This window comes from Emydura macquarii, unplaced genomic scaffold (assembly GCF_026122565.2).
Source record: "Emydura macquarii macquarii isolate MOO-44397 ecotype Brisbane River unplaced genomic scaffold, CSIRO-AGI_Emac_v2 contig_1790, whole genome shotgun sequence".
In the NCBI taxonomy this organism is placed as follows: Eukaryota; Metazoa; Chordata; order Testudines; family Chelidae; genus Emydura; species Emydura macquarii.
Window position 1 is genome coordinate 7,407,251 of NW_027131927.1, and position 22,326 is coordinate 7,429,576.

At 44.1% G+C, this 22,326-nt stretch overlaps 1 protein-coding gene across 5 annotated transcripts in view; it reads left to right on the plus strand.

Moving 5' to 3' along the window:
* The window catches only part of HELQ (helicase, POLQ like), a 34,481-nt gene extending 23,928 nt beyond the window's left edge, over positions 1-10,553 (plus strand). For 4 of the 5 annotated variants that reach the window (XM_067556824.1, XM_067556825.1, XM_067556827.1 and 1 more), the window contains 3 exons: positions 4,907-5,020; positions 7,769-7,903; positions 10,345-10,553. In XM_067556824.1, the coding sequence (XP_067412925.1) occupies positions 4,907-5,020; positions 7,769-7,903; positions 10,345-10,446 (351 nt within the window). In that variant the 3' untranslated portion in view covers positions 10,447-10,553. Of the gene's footprint in view, positions 1-4,906; positions 5,021-7,768; positions 7,904-10,344 lie in introns of those variants that run through there. The other variant, XM_067556826.1, reaches the window with a different exon arrangement.
* Positions 10,554-22,326: the final 11,773 nt, after the last annotated feature.

Here is a 22,326-nt window from a genome sequence, read left to right on the forward strand (position 1 = left end):
TTCTTACTTGCTTCAATGAGTGCCTCTTAGCTGTAGCCTTTGTTTTTATAAGTACTTGTTAAGTTAGAGACCTCCACCGAGCGTCAGCGCCTTGATCTCTGGACTTTAAGCCTTGTAAATCCTGCGGGAAGGCCTTCCTGATTAGCAACCTCCCACGAAGACAGTTTAAAGTGCCTTGGGGAGTCTCAGCGAAAGGACAAGTGCTACATCTGCAAGGCATTCAGACCAAGAACTCAAAAGGACCGAGATACCCGTCTGAAGGACTTGTTAATGGAGGCAGCCATGAGAGCAGCGTCAGAGCCGTCCCACTGCCTTTCGGCACTGAGCACTGGGTCGGTGCAAAGTGTTCCGCCGGGACCGGCTCCATTGCAGCACCGGGCTTCCTCTTCACCACAGAGGAAGAAGCCCAGAAAACAGCATCTGGCAGACGACCGCTCTCCCACATGGAAGAAGGCTAAGGACGTGGGGTCGAGCTCAGAGCCAGTGAGCCAAGCAACCCCCGCAGGGGCAGGTTTCGCCGGAGGCGGTGAGCCCCTCCGCAGAGCGCCTCCCAACTCCAGAGTGCGGAAGGTGACCGCTACACCTTGCGGTGCTGTCGATGCCAGAAGCACTTTAGGCGGCAACCAGTCTGTTGGCCCTCCCCGCTCCTCACACCCTGTTGGCCCAGATGGAAAGGGCAAGGGGTAGGGCACCCGCATTGAGGGGAAAACCTCTGATCGGTTGTGTGTGTCTCCCCCCCCAGTAGCTGCACACTTCACCGGACCCCCGATGCACTTCTCCGCGAAACGGGTCACCGCAGCAGAGATCGATCCCATCAAGAGTCTGTTGCCTTGGGACCCATTCACCGGCACCAAGGCGGTCTCCGGGGCCAGAGCACCGATACTGGAGGAGCCCAGACAGCCCAAAGCGTCACTTACAATTGCCAGCACTAAGGGCAGTGACATCGACGAGTTGATGCAGATCCCTCTCGGTGTCGAGCAGACGCTCCCTATCAGGAGCCTGGCAACATTCTTGGTCACCGGCACCAATAAGTGAACCCGGGCACCGGCATTGCGGTGCTTCCCCAGGGAGGAAGGCCCCTCGTCGCCCAGACACCGCTCCCGCTCCTCCTCCTACCACAGGGGGTCCTCCTCACAGAGTCGTCCAGGCAGCAATGCCGCTGGTCACCGGACTCATGCTCCCTGTCCCCAAGACGTCGGTCAAGGGATGTGCCAGGATAGGAGGCACAGATACCGCTCCACCTCCCCTCGGTACTGTGACACAGGGAGACGGTCAAGCTCTGGGCGATGCTGGTCACCGGCAGGAGGGTCTGGCGATTCCAGGGAGGGAAAAGACCTAGCAGCTCCCCACACCCAGCCTCCTCAACCTGAGGGGAAGGGCAAGGTCTCTGCCCAGCCCCTCCATGCTGGCCTCAGAGTGAAGGGCCACCCCAATGGCAGTACTGGAACCCCTGGGGGCCCTAGCATCATTGGCAGAAGCCCATGACTCCGAGTCAGGGGAGGACACGGACCCTATGGAGGGTACATCTGCGGGGGCTCCTGCGCACTCAGCAGAAGTGCCGGCCCCTTCAGCATCGGGTCAGTCAAATTCTTCCTCCCTAGTCTGTATGCCCCACAAGCTTCCAGGAGGCAGCTCTGGCCCCAGCAGAGCCAGCAGCAGCAGCCCAGGTTCCCGGCGTAGGTTCGGGGCCTACAGGAGGAGAGAGAGGAACATTAGGCAGCGTAGACAGGGCCCACCTTCTTCCTCAACCACGCAGCTGCCTACCTTCGGACGCTCAGGCGGTCAGCATCACTCATTTATGCCCGCTGAAATTTGTTAGTCTTTAAGGTGCTCCAGGACTCTAATTGTTTTTACTATATACAGACTGACACAGCTACCCCTCTGGAACTTTTCATTCATTTTGATGGTGCACACAAGGACAGCATTCCGCCTCGCACCTGGACTCCTCCTGCACTCCCATCTTTCCTAGACCATCTTGCTACTTTCCTCCCGGCCTGAGCCCACATAACATCAGACTGCTTAGGTCCTGGGCACCATTGGAACGGGCTATATCCTCCAATTTTCCTCTCCTCCTCCCCGCACCTTCCCTCCCTGTCCCCATCCCCGTCCCTCTTCAGGGACCCCTCTGCACGCCTCTTGTAAGAGGAGTTGCTCGTGAACCTTCTCATACTGGGAGCCGTAGAGGAGGTCCCACTGGATATGAGGACAAGGTTTCTACTTCCGATGTTTCCTCATCCCAAAGGCCAAAGGAGGACTCAGATCTATCCTGGACCTGCGGGGCCTAAACAGGTACATCAGAAGGCAAAAATTCTGCATGGTTTCCCTGGCCTCTATTATCCTGTCCCTGGATCCAGGAGATTGATATGCTGCCCTTGTGTTGAAGGACGCATATTTTCACATATCGATCTTTCCGGGTCACAGAAGGTTTTTCAGGTTTGTGGTGGGGGGTTCCTGCTACCAATGTACAGCCCTCCCTTTTGGCCTATTGTCAGCCCCGAGGATGTTCACAAAGTGCATGGCAGTGGTGGCTGCATATCTCAGGTGTCGAGGGGTACAGATCTACCCATATCTGGACAACTGGTTAATCAGAGGCAGGTCGAGGGCTCAGGCCCAAGCCAGTCTGGACCTCGTGCAAGCCACCGTTCACAAGTTGGGCCTGCAGAAGTCTACTCTGGTGCCTGTGCAAAGGACAGAGTTTATCGGGACAGTCCTTGACTCAACGCAGGCCACAGCATTCCTGATGCATTCCCGGTTCGAGGCCATGTCCAGCCTGATCAGGAACCTCCGGGCCTTCCACCTTACAACAGCACGAGTCTTCCTGCAGCTGCTGGGCCATATGGCAGCGTGCACTTATGTGCTCTGCCACACCCGCCTGAAGCTCAGACCACTTCAGCTATGCTGACCTTGGCTTATGCCCCGAACAGGCACCTAGTGGACAGGGTTGTCACGGTGCCCTCACGGGTCCTGGCCTCCCTAGAGTGGTGGTTATACCCTCAGCCGATGATGGAGGGAATACCCTTTGCAGACAGGGGCCCTGCAATGACTAGTGTCAAATGCTTCAGACCCGGGGTGAGGGGCGCACATCAGCTCCAGTCACAGTACCCGGAGGACCTGGTTGGAAGAGGACCAGGGGCTCCACATAAATGTCAGGGAGCTTTGAGCGAGCTGGCTAGCATAGGCGGTGTTCCTTCCCTTCTTGAAGGGCAAAGTGATTCAGGTCCTAATGGACAACACCATTGCAATGTATTATATCAACAGACAGGGCGGGGCTCGTTCCTCAGCCCTCTCTCTGGAGGCAGTGGGTCTCTGGAATCTGGCGATAGGCCACGATTTTCACCTGGTGGCCTCTCACCTCCCTGGTATCAAGAATGCCACAGTGGACCGGCTCAGCAGGTCCTTTGTACCTTCTCATGAGTGGTCTCTTCACCTGTCAATCGCAAACGTGATCTTCTGGAGGTGGGAGTTTCCTCAAGTGGATCTCTTCATCTCCAAGGTCAACAAGAACTGCGGCCAGTTCCGCTCCTTTCAGGGGCGGGACGAGGGGGCCATGTCAGATGCCTTCATCATTCCCTGGTTGGGTGGGCTGCTGTATGCCTTCCCTCCCATTTCGTTAATACATAAGATCCTATTGAAGATCAAGAAAGACAAGGTGAGGGTCATCCTTATTGCACCCGCATGGCCCAGGCAGCACTGGTTCACGACGTTCCTGGAGCTGTCAGTGACTCCTCCCCTGGAACTACTAAGGTGGCACGACCTACTTTCCCAGGACCAGGGGCACTTTCTGCACCCGGATCTGGATTCTCTCCACCTGACATCATGGAGGCTGAATGGCTGAGATTGGAGGAACAAGCTTGCTTGTCTCAGGTGCAAACCATACTGATTAGTAGCAGGAAGCCTTCCACGAGGTCATCATATTTGGCCAAGTGGAAGAGGTTCACTTGCTGGGCTGCAGCATGGCAGATTACACCCCACCAGGCACTGATCCAGGTGGTCCTAAACTATCTGTTGCACTTCAAGCTTCAGGGTGTAGCTACTGCCTCACTAAAAGTGCATCTGGCTGCCATCTCAGCCTTCCATCCCCCAATTCATGGGAGATCAGTTTTTTTCCTCGCACCATGGCGGTGAGGTTTTTGAAGGGCATAGAAAAGCTCTGCGCACAGGTCAGGAATCCCATGCCCCGTTGGGGTACCATTCAAGCCTATGGCAACTTGCCCGCTACTGTCATGGAAGGTGGCCTTCTAGTAGCTATCACATTGGCTAGGAGGGTGTCTGAAATCAGGGCACTCACCTCATTGCCACTTCATACAATTTTTTTATAAGAATATGGTCCAACTGAGGCCTCACCCGGCCTTCTTGCCCAAGGTGGTTTCACAATTCCACATCAACCAAGACTTTTTCCCAAAGCCACACGCTTCCGAAGAGGAAAACAGATGGCATATACTGGATGTACACAGAGCCCTGGTCTCTACTTGGAGAGGACGAAGCCATTCCGTAAAAAATGCCAATATCCAAATTGACAGCAGCGTTCCCTTCCACTTAAAAAATCAGGATGTTTAATTGCAGGGTGACTTCTTGGAAACATGGCTGCACTGGCAGCTCTGACTGCTACTTCAGCCTTCCAAATTCAAGAAGTCTAAAATGACTTTCAAAGAACATATTATCCCTAAAGTATTGCCTCATCCTTCAAAAGGCCCAGCTTTGGGATGACTATTTGAGAAATGCTGGACTCAACTCTTGGAACTGGCCAGAAGGATTTCTACAAATGGCATAAACCCTCTTCCAAAGGCTACACATATGCTGCTTTAGTAATACTCCAATTGGAATACAGAATACTGGCCCAGAGTACAGGAATTTAACTAGAATTGTAAAGTTACTTTACAAACTTTAATATAATTTGTTTCTGCAGGAGTTGGAGGAATTTTGGGTTTATAAAGCCCTACTGACAGACCTCACCAAGCGACTGACCTACTGTGTTAAGGCAGAACTCATCCCTCTTATGGAGGTGGCAGGGGTTTTAGAGGTTAGTAAACCCAATTTGGGGGTCCAAATATCCCTAAATCTAACCTTTTATACTAACCTCAACTATGATGTCCCCATGTGCCTGTGGAAGAAGCCAAACAAATATTTTTATTAAGAATCTAACATTTTGCTAAAATCTTGTGAAATCTTTCTGGGGTGCAAGTTCTACGATGGAAAGAAAATTATTCTGTTAAATGTGGAGGGCCATGTTTGCATTTCAGTGGTTTTCATAGCTTATCTGTTCAGTTTATAAATTTAAAAGTGTTGACCAATATATGTTGGCTACATATATACCATATTAATAATATCTATGATCTGTGCCTGATATATTAGCATGCATTAAGCACAAATATTATAGCAGTTACATAGCCTAAAACGGGCTATACTTTACTATACTACTTCTCACTATCCTAAGTATCCCTTAACATCTTGCATTTGCTGAAGCAAGCTTTGGCTTAAGTAAATAGAGACACTGTCAGGTTTGAGCCATATAAATGTGATACCCTGGTACAACACTAGGAGGTGTCTTCATGCCCTGAGCACCTAGAAGCTGTGTGTTCAGAACAAAGAGATAAAGGGTATGCCATGAGACAGAAAAACAAGGTAGAAAGCTGATTGGTTAAATCAAGTTTCAGATAATGTACACAGGACCTTTTATAGCACTGCACAAGATGGTTTCCTGCAGACTGGTATTGTATTGAACCTTTTTCCTGTACTATATTATTATTGGCTTATAGCAATAAAACTGATTGATACCTGTTATTTGATCTCTTGAATATGCTTAATAACAAACCAAAGTGTGGTCAAGCAATTGACTATATGATTTATCGACAAACAGGTTTTCCTGAAAGCGCTTGAAGCTCAAACTCAAATTTTGCATTCAGGTTGCTTTTTCCTTCTGGCTACTACAACAGCAACAATAAAAATGTCACAATTGTACATTAGTTACCAATTCTGCAGATACTCGAGTCAAAATAGAATCCAAGGTTCTCTTCTTGTAGTACTGGCAGCTCTACAGAGTTAACAGGAGTAAAAAGTGGCATATTAATTTAATGTATCACTAGAGAGAGAAGCTTCCTGCACAAAGCAGACATCTTGAGTTGGAAGCTACTACTTTTTTACAATGACTTTTCTGATGATGCCCGTGCTTTAAGGAGGAAATCACGTTGGTCTCTAATTTGAAGGAGGCTGTTTAAATACCACATGAATCCATTAGGTAAATACTGTCCTCGGTGCTATATCATATGCAGCCTCTGACCTCATTTCAAAGTTAAATGACTCTGCAATTAGACTATATTGTGGACAAATGCTACTGTTATCAGGTTCAGCAGTAGGGGTGCTTTATGCCAGGAAGGGAAACTAGCTAGTAGCCTAATTAGTTTCCTTCTTCAGGCCAACCTTTTCTCTATGTAAAGGGTTTTGAACTTGATGCAAATGGGAAATTGAGTCTGATTACCTCTTCAACTGGGTATTTAAATGGAGTCATCTGCAGAGGGAAATAGACTAGGATTGTGCAGTTCTATCAAAGTTTTGTTGTACTCTTTCCTACATGGAAGATAGTTACAGGCAACTACCAACCTGCTCTTCTACAAAGTCAGTATGCCACTGCACAGTAATGCTACGGCTAAATGATTCTAGTCCAGGGCTACTCTAGAGAACATTGTAAAGTCTCTAGACTTTTTAATCATGGTTTCTTTATCAAGAGGAAAATTAAGTAGATAGGACTGAATAAATAGAAGAAAATTCATGGAACTAAGCAAGAGAAGAGGAAAAAAGCTGGAAGATAGTTCAGTGAAACCTGGGGATAGCATTTGTGCATTAAAGATCAGTTGTGTATATATAGCCCAAATTACAGAACAATCTTTGTTTACCTTATCTATGAAAAACGTAACATCCATAGTCAGATTGGAGATGGTCTTCATTTAAACTGTGTAAGACCTAGCACAACTAGTTTTGCATCAAAGATCATTCTTGTAAGTCTCTTTTTGGCTGCTTTATCTCTTTTCATCATAACAGTATGACCCCTAATAAAATGCCTAAGAAAAGGAAACCAAACAAATAATACAAATAATAATCCTGTTCCTTAAATACTATACATCTCTGTTCATTTTATGTGAGTCTACAGTCACAGCTCTGCACCCAATTTAAAAGTAAACAAGGGGGGTATTACTCAGATGGTGGAAGAAAAGTAAAACATTCGTGAGCTGTAAAATTAAAATACCTTGTCTGTTCTGAGCTTATTGTAGCAGGCTGTTTGGCTGTTCTTTGCAGGCTAGGTCCTCGGAGGTTCAAAACTTAAGGGCCAGATTTTCAAAAGAACTCAGCGTTAAGCTGCTTCCATTTAGGCATTTAAATGAAATGACCAGATTTTTCAATGTGCTCAGATCTCATTGAAGACAATGAGTGCTGAGAGAGATGAGAATAAGAGAAAAGACAGATCTATACAAGTCCATTCCTTGAGAGGAAATGACGTTGAAGAGGTAGAAAGGTTACTCAGAGCTGAACAAGGATGTACAGAGGAAATAATGGCTTTTTGGGGGAATAAATGTAATTGAGGTAAACTTTTGTAACGGTAACTGGACTTCATTTACATACAGTCTCAGTCTGCCATTTGAAATGTTCAGGGATGAGAGGATAGATGAATAAATTGTGAGATCAGTGCAGGGGTTTGGACCTACAGATAAGTGAGGTTCTACACTTCTTAGTTACAAATCTAATTTCTAACATTTATTTTATTTTTGGCTTGCAGTCTCGAGCAAAACAGCTGTACGATTCAGGATACAAAACTCTAGCACATCTAGCTAATGCAAATACAGAAACACTGGTGAAGACGATCGAGCATTTGTCACGACGTCAAGCCAGACAAATGGTTTCATCCGCAAAGGTGAGCAAAATGAGCTGCCAAAGGGATATTGGCAAAGATGGAACTTCAAAAGAAAACTTTGAGTTAACTAAATATTTTTCCATTTAGTAATCTTTCTCCAATGGATTAATGGGGTCATTTGTGACTAGCTAGGATCAACATGCAGAATTTGCTAGAGGGAAATTGCCCACTTAAATCTCCCATGTGTTAATGGGTGTGTGTATATATAACCTTTTTAGTGTGCACAGAGAATGACAGCATAGCTTTTATTTACACTGCAGTAAGAGGTTATGGCTTGGGTTTTTTCCTCCATGTTTTTGATCTGGCTGTTTGGAATAAACAAGAAACTCCTAAAGGTAAGTACAATGCACCCTCGCTATTACGAATCCCTGGGGATCCAAGCCATTTGTTTGGCATAGCGGGACAGCTCCTCTGCGGGAACTGACAGCACTCCTCCAGTCTGGGAGGGGCCAAAAGTTTATCAGGGCCCAAGGAATGCCCTGCCTCTGTGCTGTGGCCCTGGATCCAGAGGTGCGATCCAGGGACCACGTTCGCTATAGCCCAAGGTTCGCTGTTGCGAAGGGCATTCTAGTGGTGGTCTACTCTATATAATAATGGATACCATCTCTGTCTTTTGGGAGAAGACAGTTTGCCTGTGATTTTCATTCTAGATGAAGCATTTCTGTAATAGAACCCTAATCATGCTCTCAGCCCTGCCCCAGTGGTGTTTCCTTCCTATTGCTCTAGAAGGAATGAAGGAGACCTTTGCTGACCATTGTGTCTCAACAGCAGCTAAGTGCTATGCAAGTGGAAATGTTATTTCCACCCAGTGATCTCAAAGGGTTTTATAAGATGATGGAGGAGTAGTATCCCCATTTTACCAGTGGCAAAACTGAGGCAAAGAAGTTGCATGACTTGCCTGAGGTCGTGCAGGGAATCAGTGACCTGACTCCTAGTCCCATGCAGTTATCACAGTTGTACGTGCACCACCCTGGTGAGGCAGTTTAGTGCCTCAAAATTTAACATCTAAAAATTCTAGTGGTGATTATGGCTCGGGAGAACAGATTTCTTAGGTCTACAAACTATAACCTGCCCACTCACCCCAACCCTTAAAAATTGCTAATTTACTGTAGAAGATGTGCATGAAAAATCTATGCACAAATTCTGGAACTAACACGATGCGTGCTTAACTTCACCCTCATGGTCACATTGCTTTTAGTGATACTGTCTTCCTAGTCCTCTCTTTACTTCGTATGTCGTGTTTCAAACACATGCTCCTTAGGGCAAAGACCTTGGCTTTATATCTGTCTGTGATGCATGGTTGCTGCTATACAGACAAATAATACAAGAACAGGAGTCATAATAAACATCACTAATCTCAGAACAAAAGTTACAGGCAGTGTTTGCTTTTTCTTCCTGCTCAACAGCATTTTTCCCCTCCCACTTTCAGTTTGTGTCCTTGTTTGTGTTGCAGCATCAACAATGTCTGACTGACTAATTCAACAGAGGGAGCTCGTTTGATGAGCCTGGTGAAACAGCAGCATTTTGTAATATGAGGGAAGATTTATAATCGGTATAAATTAGGGCTGGTTTACACATTTTTAGCACCAATTTAACTAAGTTCTACTATGGACACCCTTACGCTGATTTAAAACTGTTCATATCAGTTTAGCTTGCATTGGACATCTCTCTCTAAGCTGTGTCTATGCTAGGGAGTCAAAATACAACACCAAGAAACAAGAACAATACACCACACCGGGTATTGTTATATTATTACCATTTGATGCTTAGACACTTCTGAAATCTGAAGAACAAAATAACTGCTAAATTGCAAAAAACATTCATGAGTTGCTACGATGCTCCATAATATGTTTAAGGTTTTAATATTATGCATACAGCTGTTGCTTAATGCATTCAGCTGTTTACTTCTGTGCTCAACATATTAATGTTAACTTTCTTTCCAAGTATTTGCTTTTACAATTTAAAAAGTGTGCCTATTGTTAGAAGCTGTCCTCTTAACAAAAACACTTTCAAATCTTGCGAGACTATAACTTTTAAATGGCCTACATTTGGCTCTTTATATAGCTGTATTAATAGAGCAAGAAGAAATTCTGCTCATTTCTTAGAACTGCATAATACAAATTGTAATCAGTACATGTCATTTTTATTCTAGTCTTCTAGGTTTGACATATCAAGCTTAAACCGAAGTAGGATGAATAGGCTTCTATAAAGAGGATCTCTCTGAGCAGTAAAGTCTTATTGATATTGATATATTAAATGTGAAAATCCTCTTAGTGGCTTGCAATTCTTGAGCCAAGATTATAGTAATTTTGTTCCTAATAACCTAATTTCTTGAATGACTAGATGTGTTGATGTAGGGAATGCTGGGGTCTCCGTTTACCACTAATTGAAGAAATGCACTGTGTTGATCTGTCTCCTAATATTTTAATTTCTCTGCGCAGATGCTGCTGACTGAAAAAGCTGAAGCTCTACAAGAAGAGGTTGAAGAACTGTTGAAGGTGCCTACAGATACATCTGAAGGCCTCCTAACAACTCTGCCATAAAAAAACATGATGCAGTGGAATTAATTCTCAGCTCTTAACATTATTTTAATTCTTTTAATGTACTTACATGTAACTAAAGCTTTTCTGTTTTCATAATAAATACTCAAAACACCTTTTTTGTATACCTCAGTTTTCATACATTTTGAAATCAGAATATTTTTGTAACTCTGGATGTCATTTGAATGGTCTGGTTGTTGGACCTCTTGGATGACTAAGAAGGAAGAATCAAAGTTGCGCTATATATACAGTTCTATAAATGCCGGTAGCCTTGTTCCAGTCACATGGAATTGTGGGTAGAATGTTAGTTTACTGTTTGGTGCATAGCTTTTCATTTCTAGACACCTAGGGTAAAAGTTTTTAATTAGACACAAGTGAAAATTAGTTTATTCCCATTATTAATCCCCTTAGAGATTTTATCTGCATGTCTAAACTACCTCACAATTTTGGTATGTACTGCAGTCTGTTTTCAAGCAGGAGCTACTAGACCATGAAGCAAAAGCTGTTTGGGAAATCCTGCACAGTATGTGCCCAAACACTGCCTAATTTAAGCACTACTTTCATGAGTTCAGCATCAAATTCACACTGTCTGAGCTGACGTGTGGTTACTTAGAAAGGTTTTGAGCCCTTTCTGGTTGTTTCTATAACTTCTCCCTAATAGCCTGTTGTTGCTAAATGAATATCCCGTTCTCTCCAGATACAGAGTACATGCATAGACTAACACAAAGGTTCTCCAGAACTTACCTGTCAATATCTTTAAGGGGATTTTGAAATAGGAAGGTGAAAGATTTTAGTCAAGGGTCTAACTTTTCAGTAACTGCATCAACATTGCACAACTCGATAGACAAACACCACTCATTAGGATGCTAATACAGGTATCTGTACCAGGTCTGCTCTGGCAAAGAGGTAGCCATAAGTTAAGATGGCTGTTTCTCTTCAGCTGTTATAGGTGAGACTTCTTTGTAAGATAGAGAATAGCTTTTATTGGACCAACACGTAATACACAAGGCTCAACACAATTTGAAAGCCATGGATCACATCGCTAGTCATTGTGGGATGCATTCAGCACAGAGTGAAGCTTAAGCATAACTTAAATGTTTCTCTGCAAAATCCACTGGCATTTCTTGTTCCATACAGACATCCCAAGATGCATCCTTCTGTGACATTACTGCTACTGTTAACCCATTCCACCCATGGCATTAATCACGTCCGAGGTCTGTAGTTAGTCTTGGATGGGCATGCTATCCTTTTAGCCCATAGGACACACTTTTATATTGCATCAGGGTGGCGGTTAATGTAAATTGTAATAGAATTATTAATGTCTTGATCAGTGAACATGTCCCCAACTGAGGAGTGGGAAGAGGCTGATCAGTTCTGGGCAAAGCTGTTAATGGTTTAGCAACTGAGTTTTGTTTACACTTAGGCTGTTGCATGGAGGAAATCGAAGTCAGCCATGGACTAAATTGCAGCAGGGCTTCATTTAAACCAACCAAGCTGGTAATGCTACAACTCTCGTAAGTAATTTTGCGGCCATAGTATAAGGTTCTTAAGTAAGTGGAGCTTCAGTTTTATATACTCACTATTAAAGCCTGATCATGACCTTCCAAGTGTCACACATCAGAAATACTGTTACCCAAATAACAAATATCACAGGATCTTTTCAGGGGATAAGGCAACAAGCCACATTTATTGTGAACACAGAAACTTGGTAAATAGTATTAAAGAAAAGTATCAACACTGTAATAACATTAATATTGTGCTTCACTTAGTGAAATAGCATTAATAATAATGTAAACACTAGGAAAACAGTGTTAACATTATATCAATACTACAATTACAGAGACATGTTTCAATTGATGCTTTCATTCACACTCTCACAGACTGACAGGCATACACAGACAGGGAGACAGACAAACATACATAGGGATCTTCCAGATGTCATAGTTACCAGCCTCTTGGTGCTCATGATAGTCACTGGCCTGGTGACTAGAGCATGAGGATGAGGAGCAAGGTTCTGCCGATGCGCATCGGTACTCCTGTCTGATGTGATGTTGTAGACCCGAACCTCCAGCCTTCATCTTGTCCCATTTTATAGGGAAAGGACCCCATGTAAGTCTATGGGTTTTGCATTGTCATGCTGCAACTGCATTCTTGGTGTGATCTTTAATCACCCACATTCTTGTAAGCCTGATCAGATTTTGTCCTTTGAAATGTGCTGGCTCCAAAGTCATCAGGGTGGGTTCCTCTTCGGCCATTTGATCATTTTTGCTCCTTTCTTCTTCCCTCAAGCGTTTTAGGTGAGGCTCCTGTTTTCTTCATGTCTGTTTCAATATCCCTTACTCAGACCAATTGTTCAATCACTCTTTTTGTCTACATCCAACTCAATTGCTCGGCCATTCACACTTCAATCACTCAGGGCCAACTCCTAGCTGAAGAACTTACATATTATTTTTAGAGCAAACCTTATTTCATTTTTGACAGTGTCTTTCACAATTAGATAGATACATTACATTGCACAGTGTGGCTTTTGTACTTAGAATAGGATTTTTACAAATATATTGGAAGCAGGTAAAAGTAACAGATAAACTGGCCAGTGGACATAGTTCAGACATTTACAAACAATCTTAAAATTATACAAAGTGCAGACAGACTTGAATTAACATTTAAAAGGGTAGAACAGTAAGAGTCAGTTTGAGGTTTTAGCTTTTGATTCAGACTGATGTGCCTTTTGGTAGGGGGGGGGGTGGTTGTGGCTCTGTTCTTACATATATTTCAAAAACAAGATTTTGGCCAACAATACCATAGACAGCACAGCTCCTGGAAGCTCCATTTAGATAAAGGAGGCATTGCTAGACATTTCACTACCTAGCAGACGGGTCCATTTTAGATGTATCAGGATGCATTACGAAGTTAAATTTAAAAATATTAAATGTGTAGTCCTCCTGGTGTTTGCCAAAGTGCTTAAGTAATATTTACAGTACCTTAAGTATTCAGAGCTGTCTCTTGTGTCCAGTGTAAAAATCCCCTAGTGCTTTCTATTGGTAAAGAGACAGTTGAAAATGGTGCTTCTTCACTTGGGTATCACCAAGGTAGGTCTAATACGAAAAAAAAAGTTCTACTAGTTTCAAATAGAGAATTAATTTGTTTGGAGTTATCTGAGGTTGATAAATATTTCAGACAATCACTAGAATGTGAAGAGCGGTGAGGGAAAAATCATAGGTCTAAGTACATCAAGAGAAATCTCCAACAGAAAATAATAGACATAACCTTCATAAAAAAGAGAGTCCTGTAGCACTTTAAAGACTAACAAATATAATTTCTGCAGGCATAAGCTTTCGTGGGCTGCAACCCACTTCGTCAGATGTAAGGAATAGAAATCAGATAGGAGGTATATATATACATCTAAGGGTAAGGAACAACAATGGGGAAGTTAGATATAAGCAAAGTCCATTCAGTTAGAGTAGTTGAGGCCTATTCATAACCATTTGATTAGGAGGTGAGAATGTGTGAACAGTGACAATTACTTCTTGAAATGAGAACCATTCCAAGTCCCTATTTAGACCCAGTTTGATTGTGTCAAGTTTGCAGATGAGTTCCAGTTCTGCAGTTTCTCTTTGAAGTCTGTTTTTGAAGTTCTTTTGTAGAAGTATAGCAACTTTCAAGTCAGCTACAGAGTGTCCTGGGAGATTGAAGTGCTCTCCAACTGGTTTATGGATGTTACCATTTTTTATGTGTGATTTGTGTTCATTTATTCTTTTGCGTAGTGACAGTCCAGTTTGGCCAATGTACATGGCAGAGGGGCATTGCTGGCACATGATGGCATATATTACATTAGTAGATGTGCAGATGAATGAGCTCCTTATGGTGTGGCTGATGTGGTTAGGATCTATGATGGGGTCACTAATGTCAGTGTGTGGGCAGAGCTGGCAACGGGGTTTGTTGCAGGGGTATGTTCTTGAGTTAGTGATCTTCTTGTATGGTGTACAGTTGCTGGTGAGTATTTGCTTCAGGTTGGGGGGCTGTCTGTAAGCAAGGATAGGTCTGCCTCCCACAGCTTGAGCGAGTGAGGGATCATCAGCTAGGATAGGTTGTAGATCCCTAATGATGTGTTGGAGAGATTTTAGTTAGGGGCTGTAGGTGATGGCCAGTGGTGTTCTGTTGTTTTCTTCGTTGGGTCTGTCCTGTAGTGGGTGACTTCTGGATACCTGTCTGGCTCTGTCAATTTGTTTCTTCACCTCTCTAGGTGGGTATTATTGTTTTAAGAATGTTTTATGGAGATCCTGTAGGTGCTTGTCTCTATCTGAGGGATCGGAGCAAATCCGGTTGTATCTTAAGGCTTGGCTGTAGACAATGGATCGTATAATGTGTCCAGGGTGGAAGCTGGGGGCATGAAGATATGTATTGCGGTCAGTTGATTTTTGGTATAGGGTGGTATTAATGTGACCATCCTTTATTTGTATTGTAGTGTCCAGGAAGTGGATTTCTTGTGTGGACTGGTCCAGGCTGAGGTTGATGATGGGGTGGAAATTATTGAAATCCCAGTGGAATTCTTCAAGGGATTCTTTCCCGGAGGTCCAGATGATGAAAATATCATCAATGTAGGGTAAGTAAAGGAGGTGCTTGGGGACGAGTGTTGAGCAAGCGTTATTCTAGGTCAGCCATAAAAATGTTGGCATACTGTGAGGTCATGTGAGTGCCCATAGCTGTGCCACTGACTAACAGACTAACACGGCTACCCCTCTGGAACTATAACCTCTGGAACTTTTTAATTATGTCTTCAATCTTTGTCAGGACCAGTGGATCTAAAGATTGATAGGTTTGTTTGGCTTTTCCTGATTTTTGTCAAATCCCGAGGGAAAAGTCCTGTATGGGACTATCTGGATTTTCATAACACTCACAGTGGGGACAGTGCAGCTAGTAGACCACTTTTTGGTCTCTACTGCAGTAATTAATGTTATAGGAAAACCTATATAAGTAACTAAGCTATGCGAGGTATTGATTATAGCCTGCTTATGTTCTGTTTAACATGATATACTGCTATTTTTTTATTGATTGATTGATTGTAAACCCCTTAATTTAAAATTAATGTAAACCTTTGATATGACCTTTCCTACACTGGTGAAACTAAACAGCAGAGAAATGGGTCTTTGACAGCTGTTGGTATTTGGGTCGCTTATTCTGTGCGCGCACTGCTTTGTTGGTTTTGTGGTGTATAAAGTGGTGTGATAGTGCCTCCTCGAAAGACATAACAAAGGGTTATACATATTAGAAACAAGCTGATGAATTTAATTCCTCAAATCTGAATCTGGGGAAAAATTGGGTTGGCATTTGTCATTTCTGCTGCTCTGTTTCTGCAGGCTGGGCTGTGCCAGATGGATGTTTGTGTTCCCACAGGCGTTCTCTGATGTGACTTTTGCTTTGCTGTCTTTAGAATTGGAGTGGCTGAGACTTCAGCAATTGAAATCCACACTACACTACAGCCGGGTTGTACTTTGGTTTATTTTAATCAGAGACATTCAATTCAAGGTGTAAAATTGGGTGTTCATTTCTCACTGATGATAAATGGTGTGTCTTGATGTTGAAAAGCTCACCCCAGGATGGCTTCATAAACTTTACAGGAGTAAAGGATTTTTTCTTTCCTTAAAAGGATCTGGCAGGTCTTACTTCCATGTAAACATGATCAAAACGATTCAGCATTTTCCTATGGTTATAGCAGGGGCCTGGGGTCATGGTTCTCAGCTCTGCCGTTGGCTGGCACTGAGGCTTTCAGGAAGCCTTTTAGTTTAGTTTATCCGTTTGTAAAATGGATGTAATACAAAAGCTACATCTAAAGGGGAGTCCAGGCTTAAATTGCTGTTTTGATCACAGCCACTGTGTACATGAGATGTATTTGTGTTTTCTATGGCCTTGTAAGTCACTTCTATGGGAGTTAGTTCTGAGAAGGCCATTCTAATGCACTCGCACTCTCATATTGCCTCAGCTTTGGATACCACCTGTAATATAAGCCACCTACTTCGAGTTAAATGTGTTGCCTTTTATGACTGGATTTGTAAGAAGGTGATCATTTGGTTTTTATTCTCCTTTTGGAATTTTCAACGTCTTGAGCTGTGTAATGGTCCCAAATTATCTAAAGTTGCCAGTTATTGTGTATTCCATGGAGAATATTTACATTGCACTGAATAGCAACAAAGTCATACCCTCTGGCAGCATGACAAACCTAATGTTCCCGCACAGCAATGAAATGTTTCCTGTTTGATTCTAATTATTTTTACTCTTCATTTCCATGTATTGCAAATGCCACTCATTCATCATGATTAGCTGAATTATTTTTAAAATCACAAGTTGCCTTTATTTTTACTTGGAAGCTCTTAAAAACAGCTATTATTCAATGCTGTGGCTTCTGATGACATACCTGCAGCTTCCTTTTATGGAGCAGTGTGAAACATGGGGAAACAAAGAATAGCGTCAATAAATGTCCCTCTCTTGTCTATATTTGTGAATAAAATAAACACTAAAGAGAATTTAAAAATCAGAGGAGAAGAGAGAAATTGGGTTTAAGTAATTGAAGCAAGTTCAGTGAAGGTTTGTCTTGTTAAACCAGCTAGTTTCAGAGGCCTGTGTGCAGGATCAGATGAATTTGCTTGATTAGAATCAGGGTTGGAAGGATTTGCCGTTCTGAGGAATTTCAGCAGTTTCTAAACTTTGTGTTGAATTTTTCTCTAAAGAAGGAAAATACCCAAACCACTCAGAATATTTAATCAAAATGTGGCTGTGGAAAATCAAGACTCAGAAATCATACGTATTGTTATTGTTTCGCTTTCCAAGATGCTTAAGTCTTTGCTAGAGCCACTAATGTGCTTTTTAGTTTTACAGCAGCATTTTCATAAAAAATTTTTACTTGGTCTCCAGGGGAATAGTGATGAAGTTTTTTGGATGGAAGGGAGAACTGATTACCAGCATTTGTCTATTTAATGCAGAAGTTTTGAGCTGTATTAAATGTAGAATGAAATGGAGAGTGTCTCAGCTAAACAGGCTAGCTGGTTCAAAGGTTCATTATAAGCAGAGAGCACCTCATGTTGCTGGAGGTTAGGGAGAACAATTTTTTGTCTACACAAAATTATTACAAGTAGGTCTGTGTCAGTACTGTGAAAATAAGAGTTGGACCATAGCCCTTTCCTGAATATTTGAAAAATGGGGGATTTTCCTTCCTTTTTATCTCCTAACTGCTTCTAGTATTTACAGAGGTAGACGTTGAGTTCTAAACAGCACGGTTAGTGGTGCGGTCCAGAAGTCCTCTCTGTCATGGACAAGCAAGAATAGATTTTTAAGGCCAGAAAGGACTGTTATGATCTAGTCTGATGTCCTGCGTAATACAGGTCGCAAAACCTCACCCAATAAATTCTGCATCAAGTGCATAACTTCTGTTTGAGCTACAGCATATCTTTTAGAGAGACATCTAGTTTTGACTTGGAGTGCACGTGATGGAGAATTCACCATGTCCCTAGGAAAGTGCATAGCTGCAAAATTTCAGTGGGTGGGGATGGGAGAGGAAAAGGTTGCATTAGGACCTTCCCTGGCAACTCAAGTTGCAGTCTGAGCATAAAAAGCAGTCCACCACATCTGTTTCACTTCTCCATTTTGTCCTTACTTCAGATGTAGCCCCTTCTGTATGATAGTCACTCCCATTCGCTCTCAGCTACAAATTAGGGGGGGGAAGGTTAAAAAGAAACATCAGCTTTGCAAAATTGTCATGAAAGATGGCCACACCAGGCCCACACCCCACCCCTTTACCCAAAACATGGCGGATACACTTGATAGTTGACTCCCCCTGGGAGAGTGGGGGAGTAGAATTTTCGAGGCTGGCTGAGGGAGCTCTGGGATAGAAGAGAGTTCTGCAAATTGCAACCATGGGAATGTTTTGGGTGTGGGCTGACTGCTGGTGTGTGTTTTTGTGTGAGCCAGAAGGTCTCACTTGGTACTTTCTGGTGCAGGAGAACTGATCTAAAAGTCAAAAAATAGAATGTGGTGCTGGTGGTTAAAGTGAAGTTTGTCCATCTCTAAGTCTGAAGAAGCTGTGACCATGCAAATGCCAATGCTTTAACCATAATCATGTAGTGACCATGCAGCTTTTATTTATTTATTTATATTACAGAAGCACCTGCATATTCCTACCAAGTCATGGGCCCCATTGTGCTAAGCATTCTACAAACACGCAGTAAAAGATGTGCCTGGCCCCACTTGCTTACAAGCTAGACCAGGGATTCTCACACTTTTTTCCCTGGGACCCCCTTTGAAAATATTTCAGGCTGTGATGACCCCCCCCCCAAAAAAGTGACAACCCCTCCCATGCCATGCCATTCCCCCATCCCCATGCCATGCCACCTTTACTTCTGCGCTGCTGCTGGGAGTGGAGCTGCCTTCAGAGCACCTGGCCAGCAGCTGCTGCTCTCTAGCCACGAAGCTCTGAAGGGCTCTGGCTGTCAGCCATGCATGGGAGCTGACAGCTCAAGACACCCCCCTCCCCCCAATAATAACCTCATGACCCCTTGAGGGGTCCCGACCCCCAGTCTGAGAACCTCTGAGCTAGATAGGCAATGAGGGGTAAGGGAAAAAAAGCCCAGAGAAGTGAAATGACATGGCCAAGCTCACATGTATCACGTCCCCGTTTAGTGTCCTTCCCACTACACCTGGTTCCCAAATGGTGGGTTGCAGGAAGGGTCGAGGTGAGTCACTGGTCACTCCTCACCCTGTGCTCTCACTTCCCCTGGGCTTGGGCAGCAGGCAGAGGCAGTAGAGCATTCAATACAATACTGGAAGATGAATGAAGATCATACAAAATCAGTGTTGCTGTTGCATAGTTACAAGATTTAAAAATAGCGAATAGTAGTTAGATACACACACAATGTATATGTAAATAGTGGGCCCTAAAAAAGAGGAAATGCAGCTGGTAAGTTACATTAATAAAAAGTTTGGGAACCACTACACTAGATCATGTTGTCCTTCTGCCTCTTTGTTAGCCATAGAAAAACATAACTCTTGCAAACTCTTCAACCGACAAATAGCACAGTCAACACAGTCATTCCCTGCTCTTCATTAAGGGCACAATCCTATAAGGTGTTGAAGGGTTGTCAGACCTTATGACTACATAGGCCAGACAATAACCTGTCATTCAATATGTACTGACCCCAAATACTCATATGGTGAAGTTGAGTACTCATCTGCAACTTATAAAGGTTGTTTGGTATTGACAATGTGTGAATTAAATCAATTAGAAAACCAATGCTGTGCATGCTATAGATGAAGGGAGGATGGTGGGCTGGCATCTTAGGGCAGTATTAAGGTAATTTGGGGGGCTCTTTTGAAAAGTGCAGCCTTGACTGTTTTCTTGGTTTTTAATTCTTGTGGTTTTTTTGGGGGGGTGGTTAACTAATTATAAATCCAAGCTATTGTTCTGTGTCTGCAATCTGAGTTTCACCTTAGCAAAACTTTTTGTGTAGGAATACACTACAGTACATGTTCAATCTCTACAATTGTAAAATAGGGCAATATATTGTACATACTGTTCAGTGTGACTCAGTTAACAGCGTGTGGGAATGTAACTGGAATTTCCTGACTTTCATGGGTTGAAATCTTCAATCTTTAAGTTCCTTAAATATACAGGCGCTTTTGTGGCTTTGCATGATGTATTTTGTTTAAAAGAAACAACTAGCTGTGGCCAGAACTGTCCACCTCATTTCCTTGGGTAAGTCTGCACTTCCTGATGGCACTATTTAATTTCCTAGAATGTTTTATCATTGCCTCACACTCATTCTCAGACGTGGAGTGAAATGGAGTGTATTGTAATGGCCACATGACCAATACTGTGAAATGCAATGTCAGGATTACAATGTTCTGCAGTCTGGGGATCCTCTGGGGCAATGAGGAGATAAGAGGGGGACTGAGAATGGGACTCAGCTCAAGGATCTCCTGAGGTCCTAATCCTCCTAGACCTAGGATCCTGTAATCTTAGGCAAATCACAAACTCTCCACCATCCTTTTCTTATCTATAAAAAGGGGCTAATGCCACCATACCTATCTCACAGGGGTGTTTTGAACATTAAGAAGTTTGCAAAGCGATTTGAAAATTAAGTATGGTAAAATGGTACAGTGAGCCTTATAACTCGAGCAGTCGCTTCACTTAGCTCCAGCATCAAGGTTTTGTGGGCTACTAAAGGCACAAGGGATGGACTTGCATATCCCGAGTCCACAACAGCTGCATTGAATGTGCAGTCTGATATTCACTTAGCTGGAATGTAAATAGTGTGACTAGGGAGGGAAAGATAGAGCACAGTGCTGTCAAGAGTACAAGAATCTCCATGCGAAGAGTTCTGTGAGCACTTCCACAGCACTGTGAAGGGTACATCTGAGAACAAATGGTAACAGGCCATAATTAAACTGTCTTTTGTACCTGTATCCATGACTTTAATTTTGTTTGCTGTAATAATTTTGTCATGTGCTCCATGGCATTCTTAAGTAGCTGGTTCATTCATACACTTGGGTAACCCTTGTGATGTTGCAATCAACCCCTAGAATGTGAATTACTCTAGCAGAGGGTGTCTCCCTCCACCCCCACCAAGTGTATCCATACAAAATGAATGGGGTGCCAGAAGTTGGGAGCAGAGTATTCACCCAGTTAGCAGGGATGACAGGAGAGACATTACAGGTCTCCTTCCCTTGTGCTGAGAGAGCAGGGGCTTTGACACACAGGCTGTCAGAACAGGTGTGAGTTTGGTCTGGTTGGTTTTGTTCTGTTTCTGAACTGCCCTGATACAAAAACCGTGGGGAGGTGGCTGACCAGGAACATGTGAAGGCTTGTGCAAGTTTCCCAGCAGTGAGCCAGGAAGTGCTGAATTCCTGCAGTGCAGGCGCAGCTGCGAACTGAGGCTTAGTTAGGCCTGAGATCTTTTTAAATATTTCCTTTTTGAGATCAGGAGATCTGATGCCCAAGCGCAGGGCTTCTTACTGGCTTGGGTAAAGAATGTCTTACACTACTGGTTCTCAACCAAGGGGCTGTGTACCCTGGCGCCATGCACAGGTCTTCCACGGGCTACATCCGCTCAGCTAGACACTTGCTGAGTTTTACAACAAGCCCCATAAAACGCACTAGTGAAGGTATTACTGCATCTGAAGAAGAGAGCTAAGTCTCTCGAAAGCTTGTCTACAAATATTAAATTTGTTAGTCTTTAAAGTGCCCCAGAACTCTCGTTCTCTTTACTAGTGAAGTCAGGAGAAACTTAAACGGCAGGCAGCCCAGGACTTGTCTATACTGCTCTATATGCTCTCCATGGCCATGTCCCTACACTATTTGTATTCCCAGTGCGCTAAGTGGCAATTCTCTGGTAAAACCCGAGCAGTGAAGCTCTGGTCCCCTAGCGGCGGGACGGGGCGCGGGGGGGGGGAACCCTTTTCTGTCTTTTTGTCAGCAAGCAGGTGTTAAGGGAAGCGAACTGGGGGAGGGGGAGCACAAGACAAACCGGACTCCTGCAAGGGACAGGAGGGCCGGGAAAGGCTGAGAGACCCCGCCCTGCACCCTGGCGGGGGCACTTGAAGAACAGCTGTTGAAAACGTGTGTGTGTGTGTGTGTGTGTGTGTGAGAGAGAGAGAGAGAGAGAGCGCGAGCGAGCGCCCGGCCCGGGAGCGCCACGCGAGGGCGGACACACACACACACACACACACACAGTCTTCAGTGGGGGGCAGGCGCGGGCTGGCCCCCGCCCTCTCACCGGGCCCGCCCGGCAGGGGCGGTTGCTGACTCCGGCCCGGCAGGGCAGGGCAGGGCAGGGCAGGGCAGGGCGGGAGCCGCGCGCTGAGCAGAGCTGCCGGCGGGGCCGAGCCGGGCGGAGG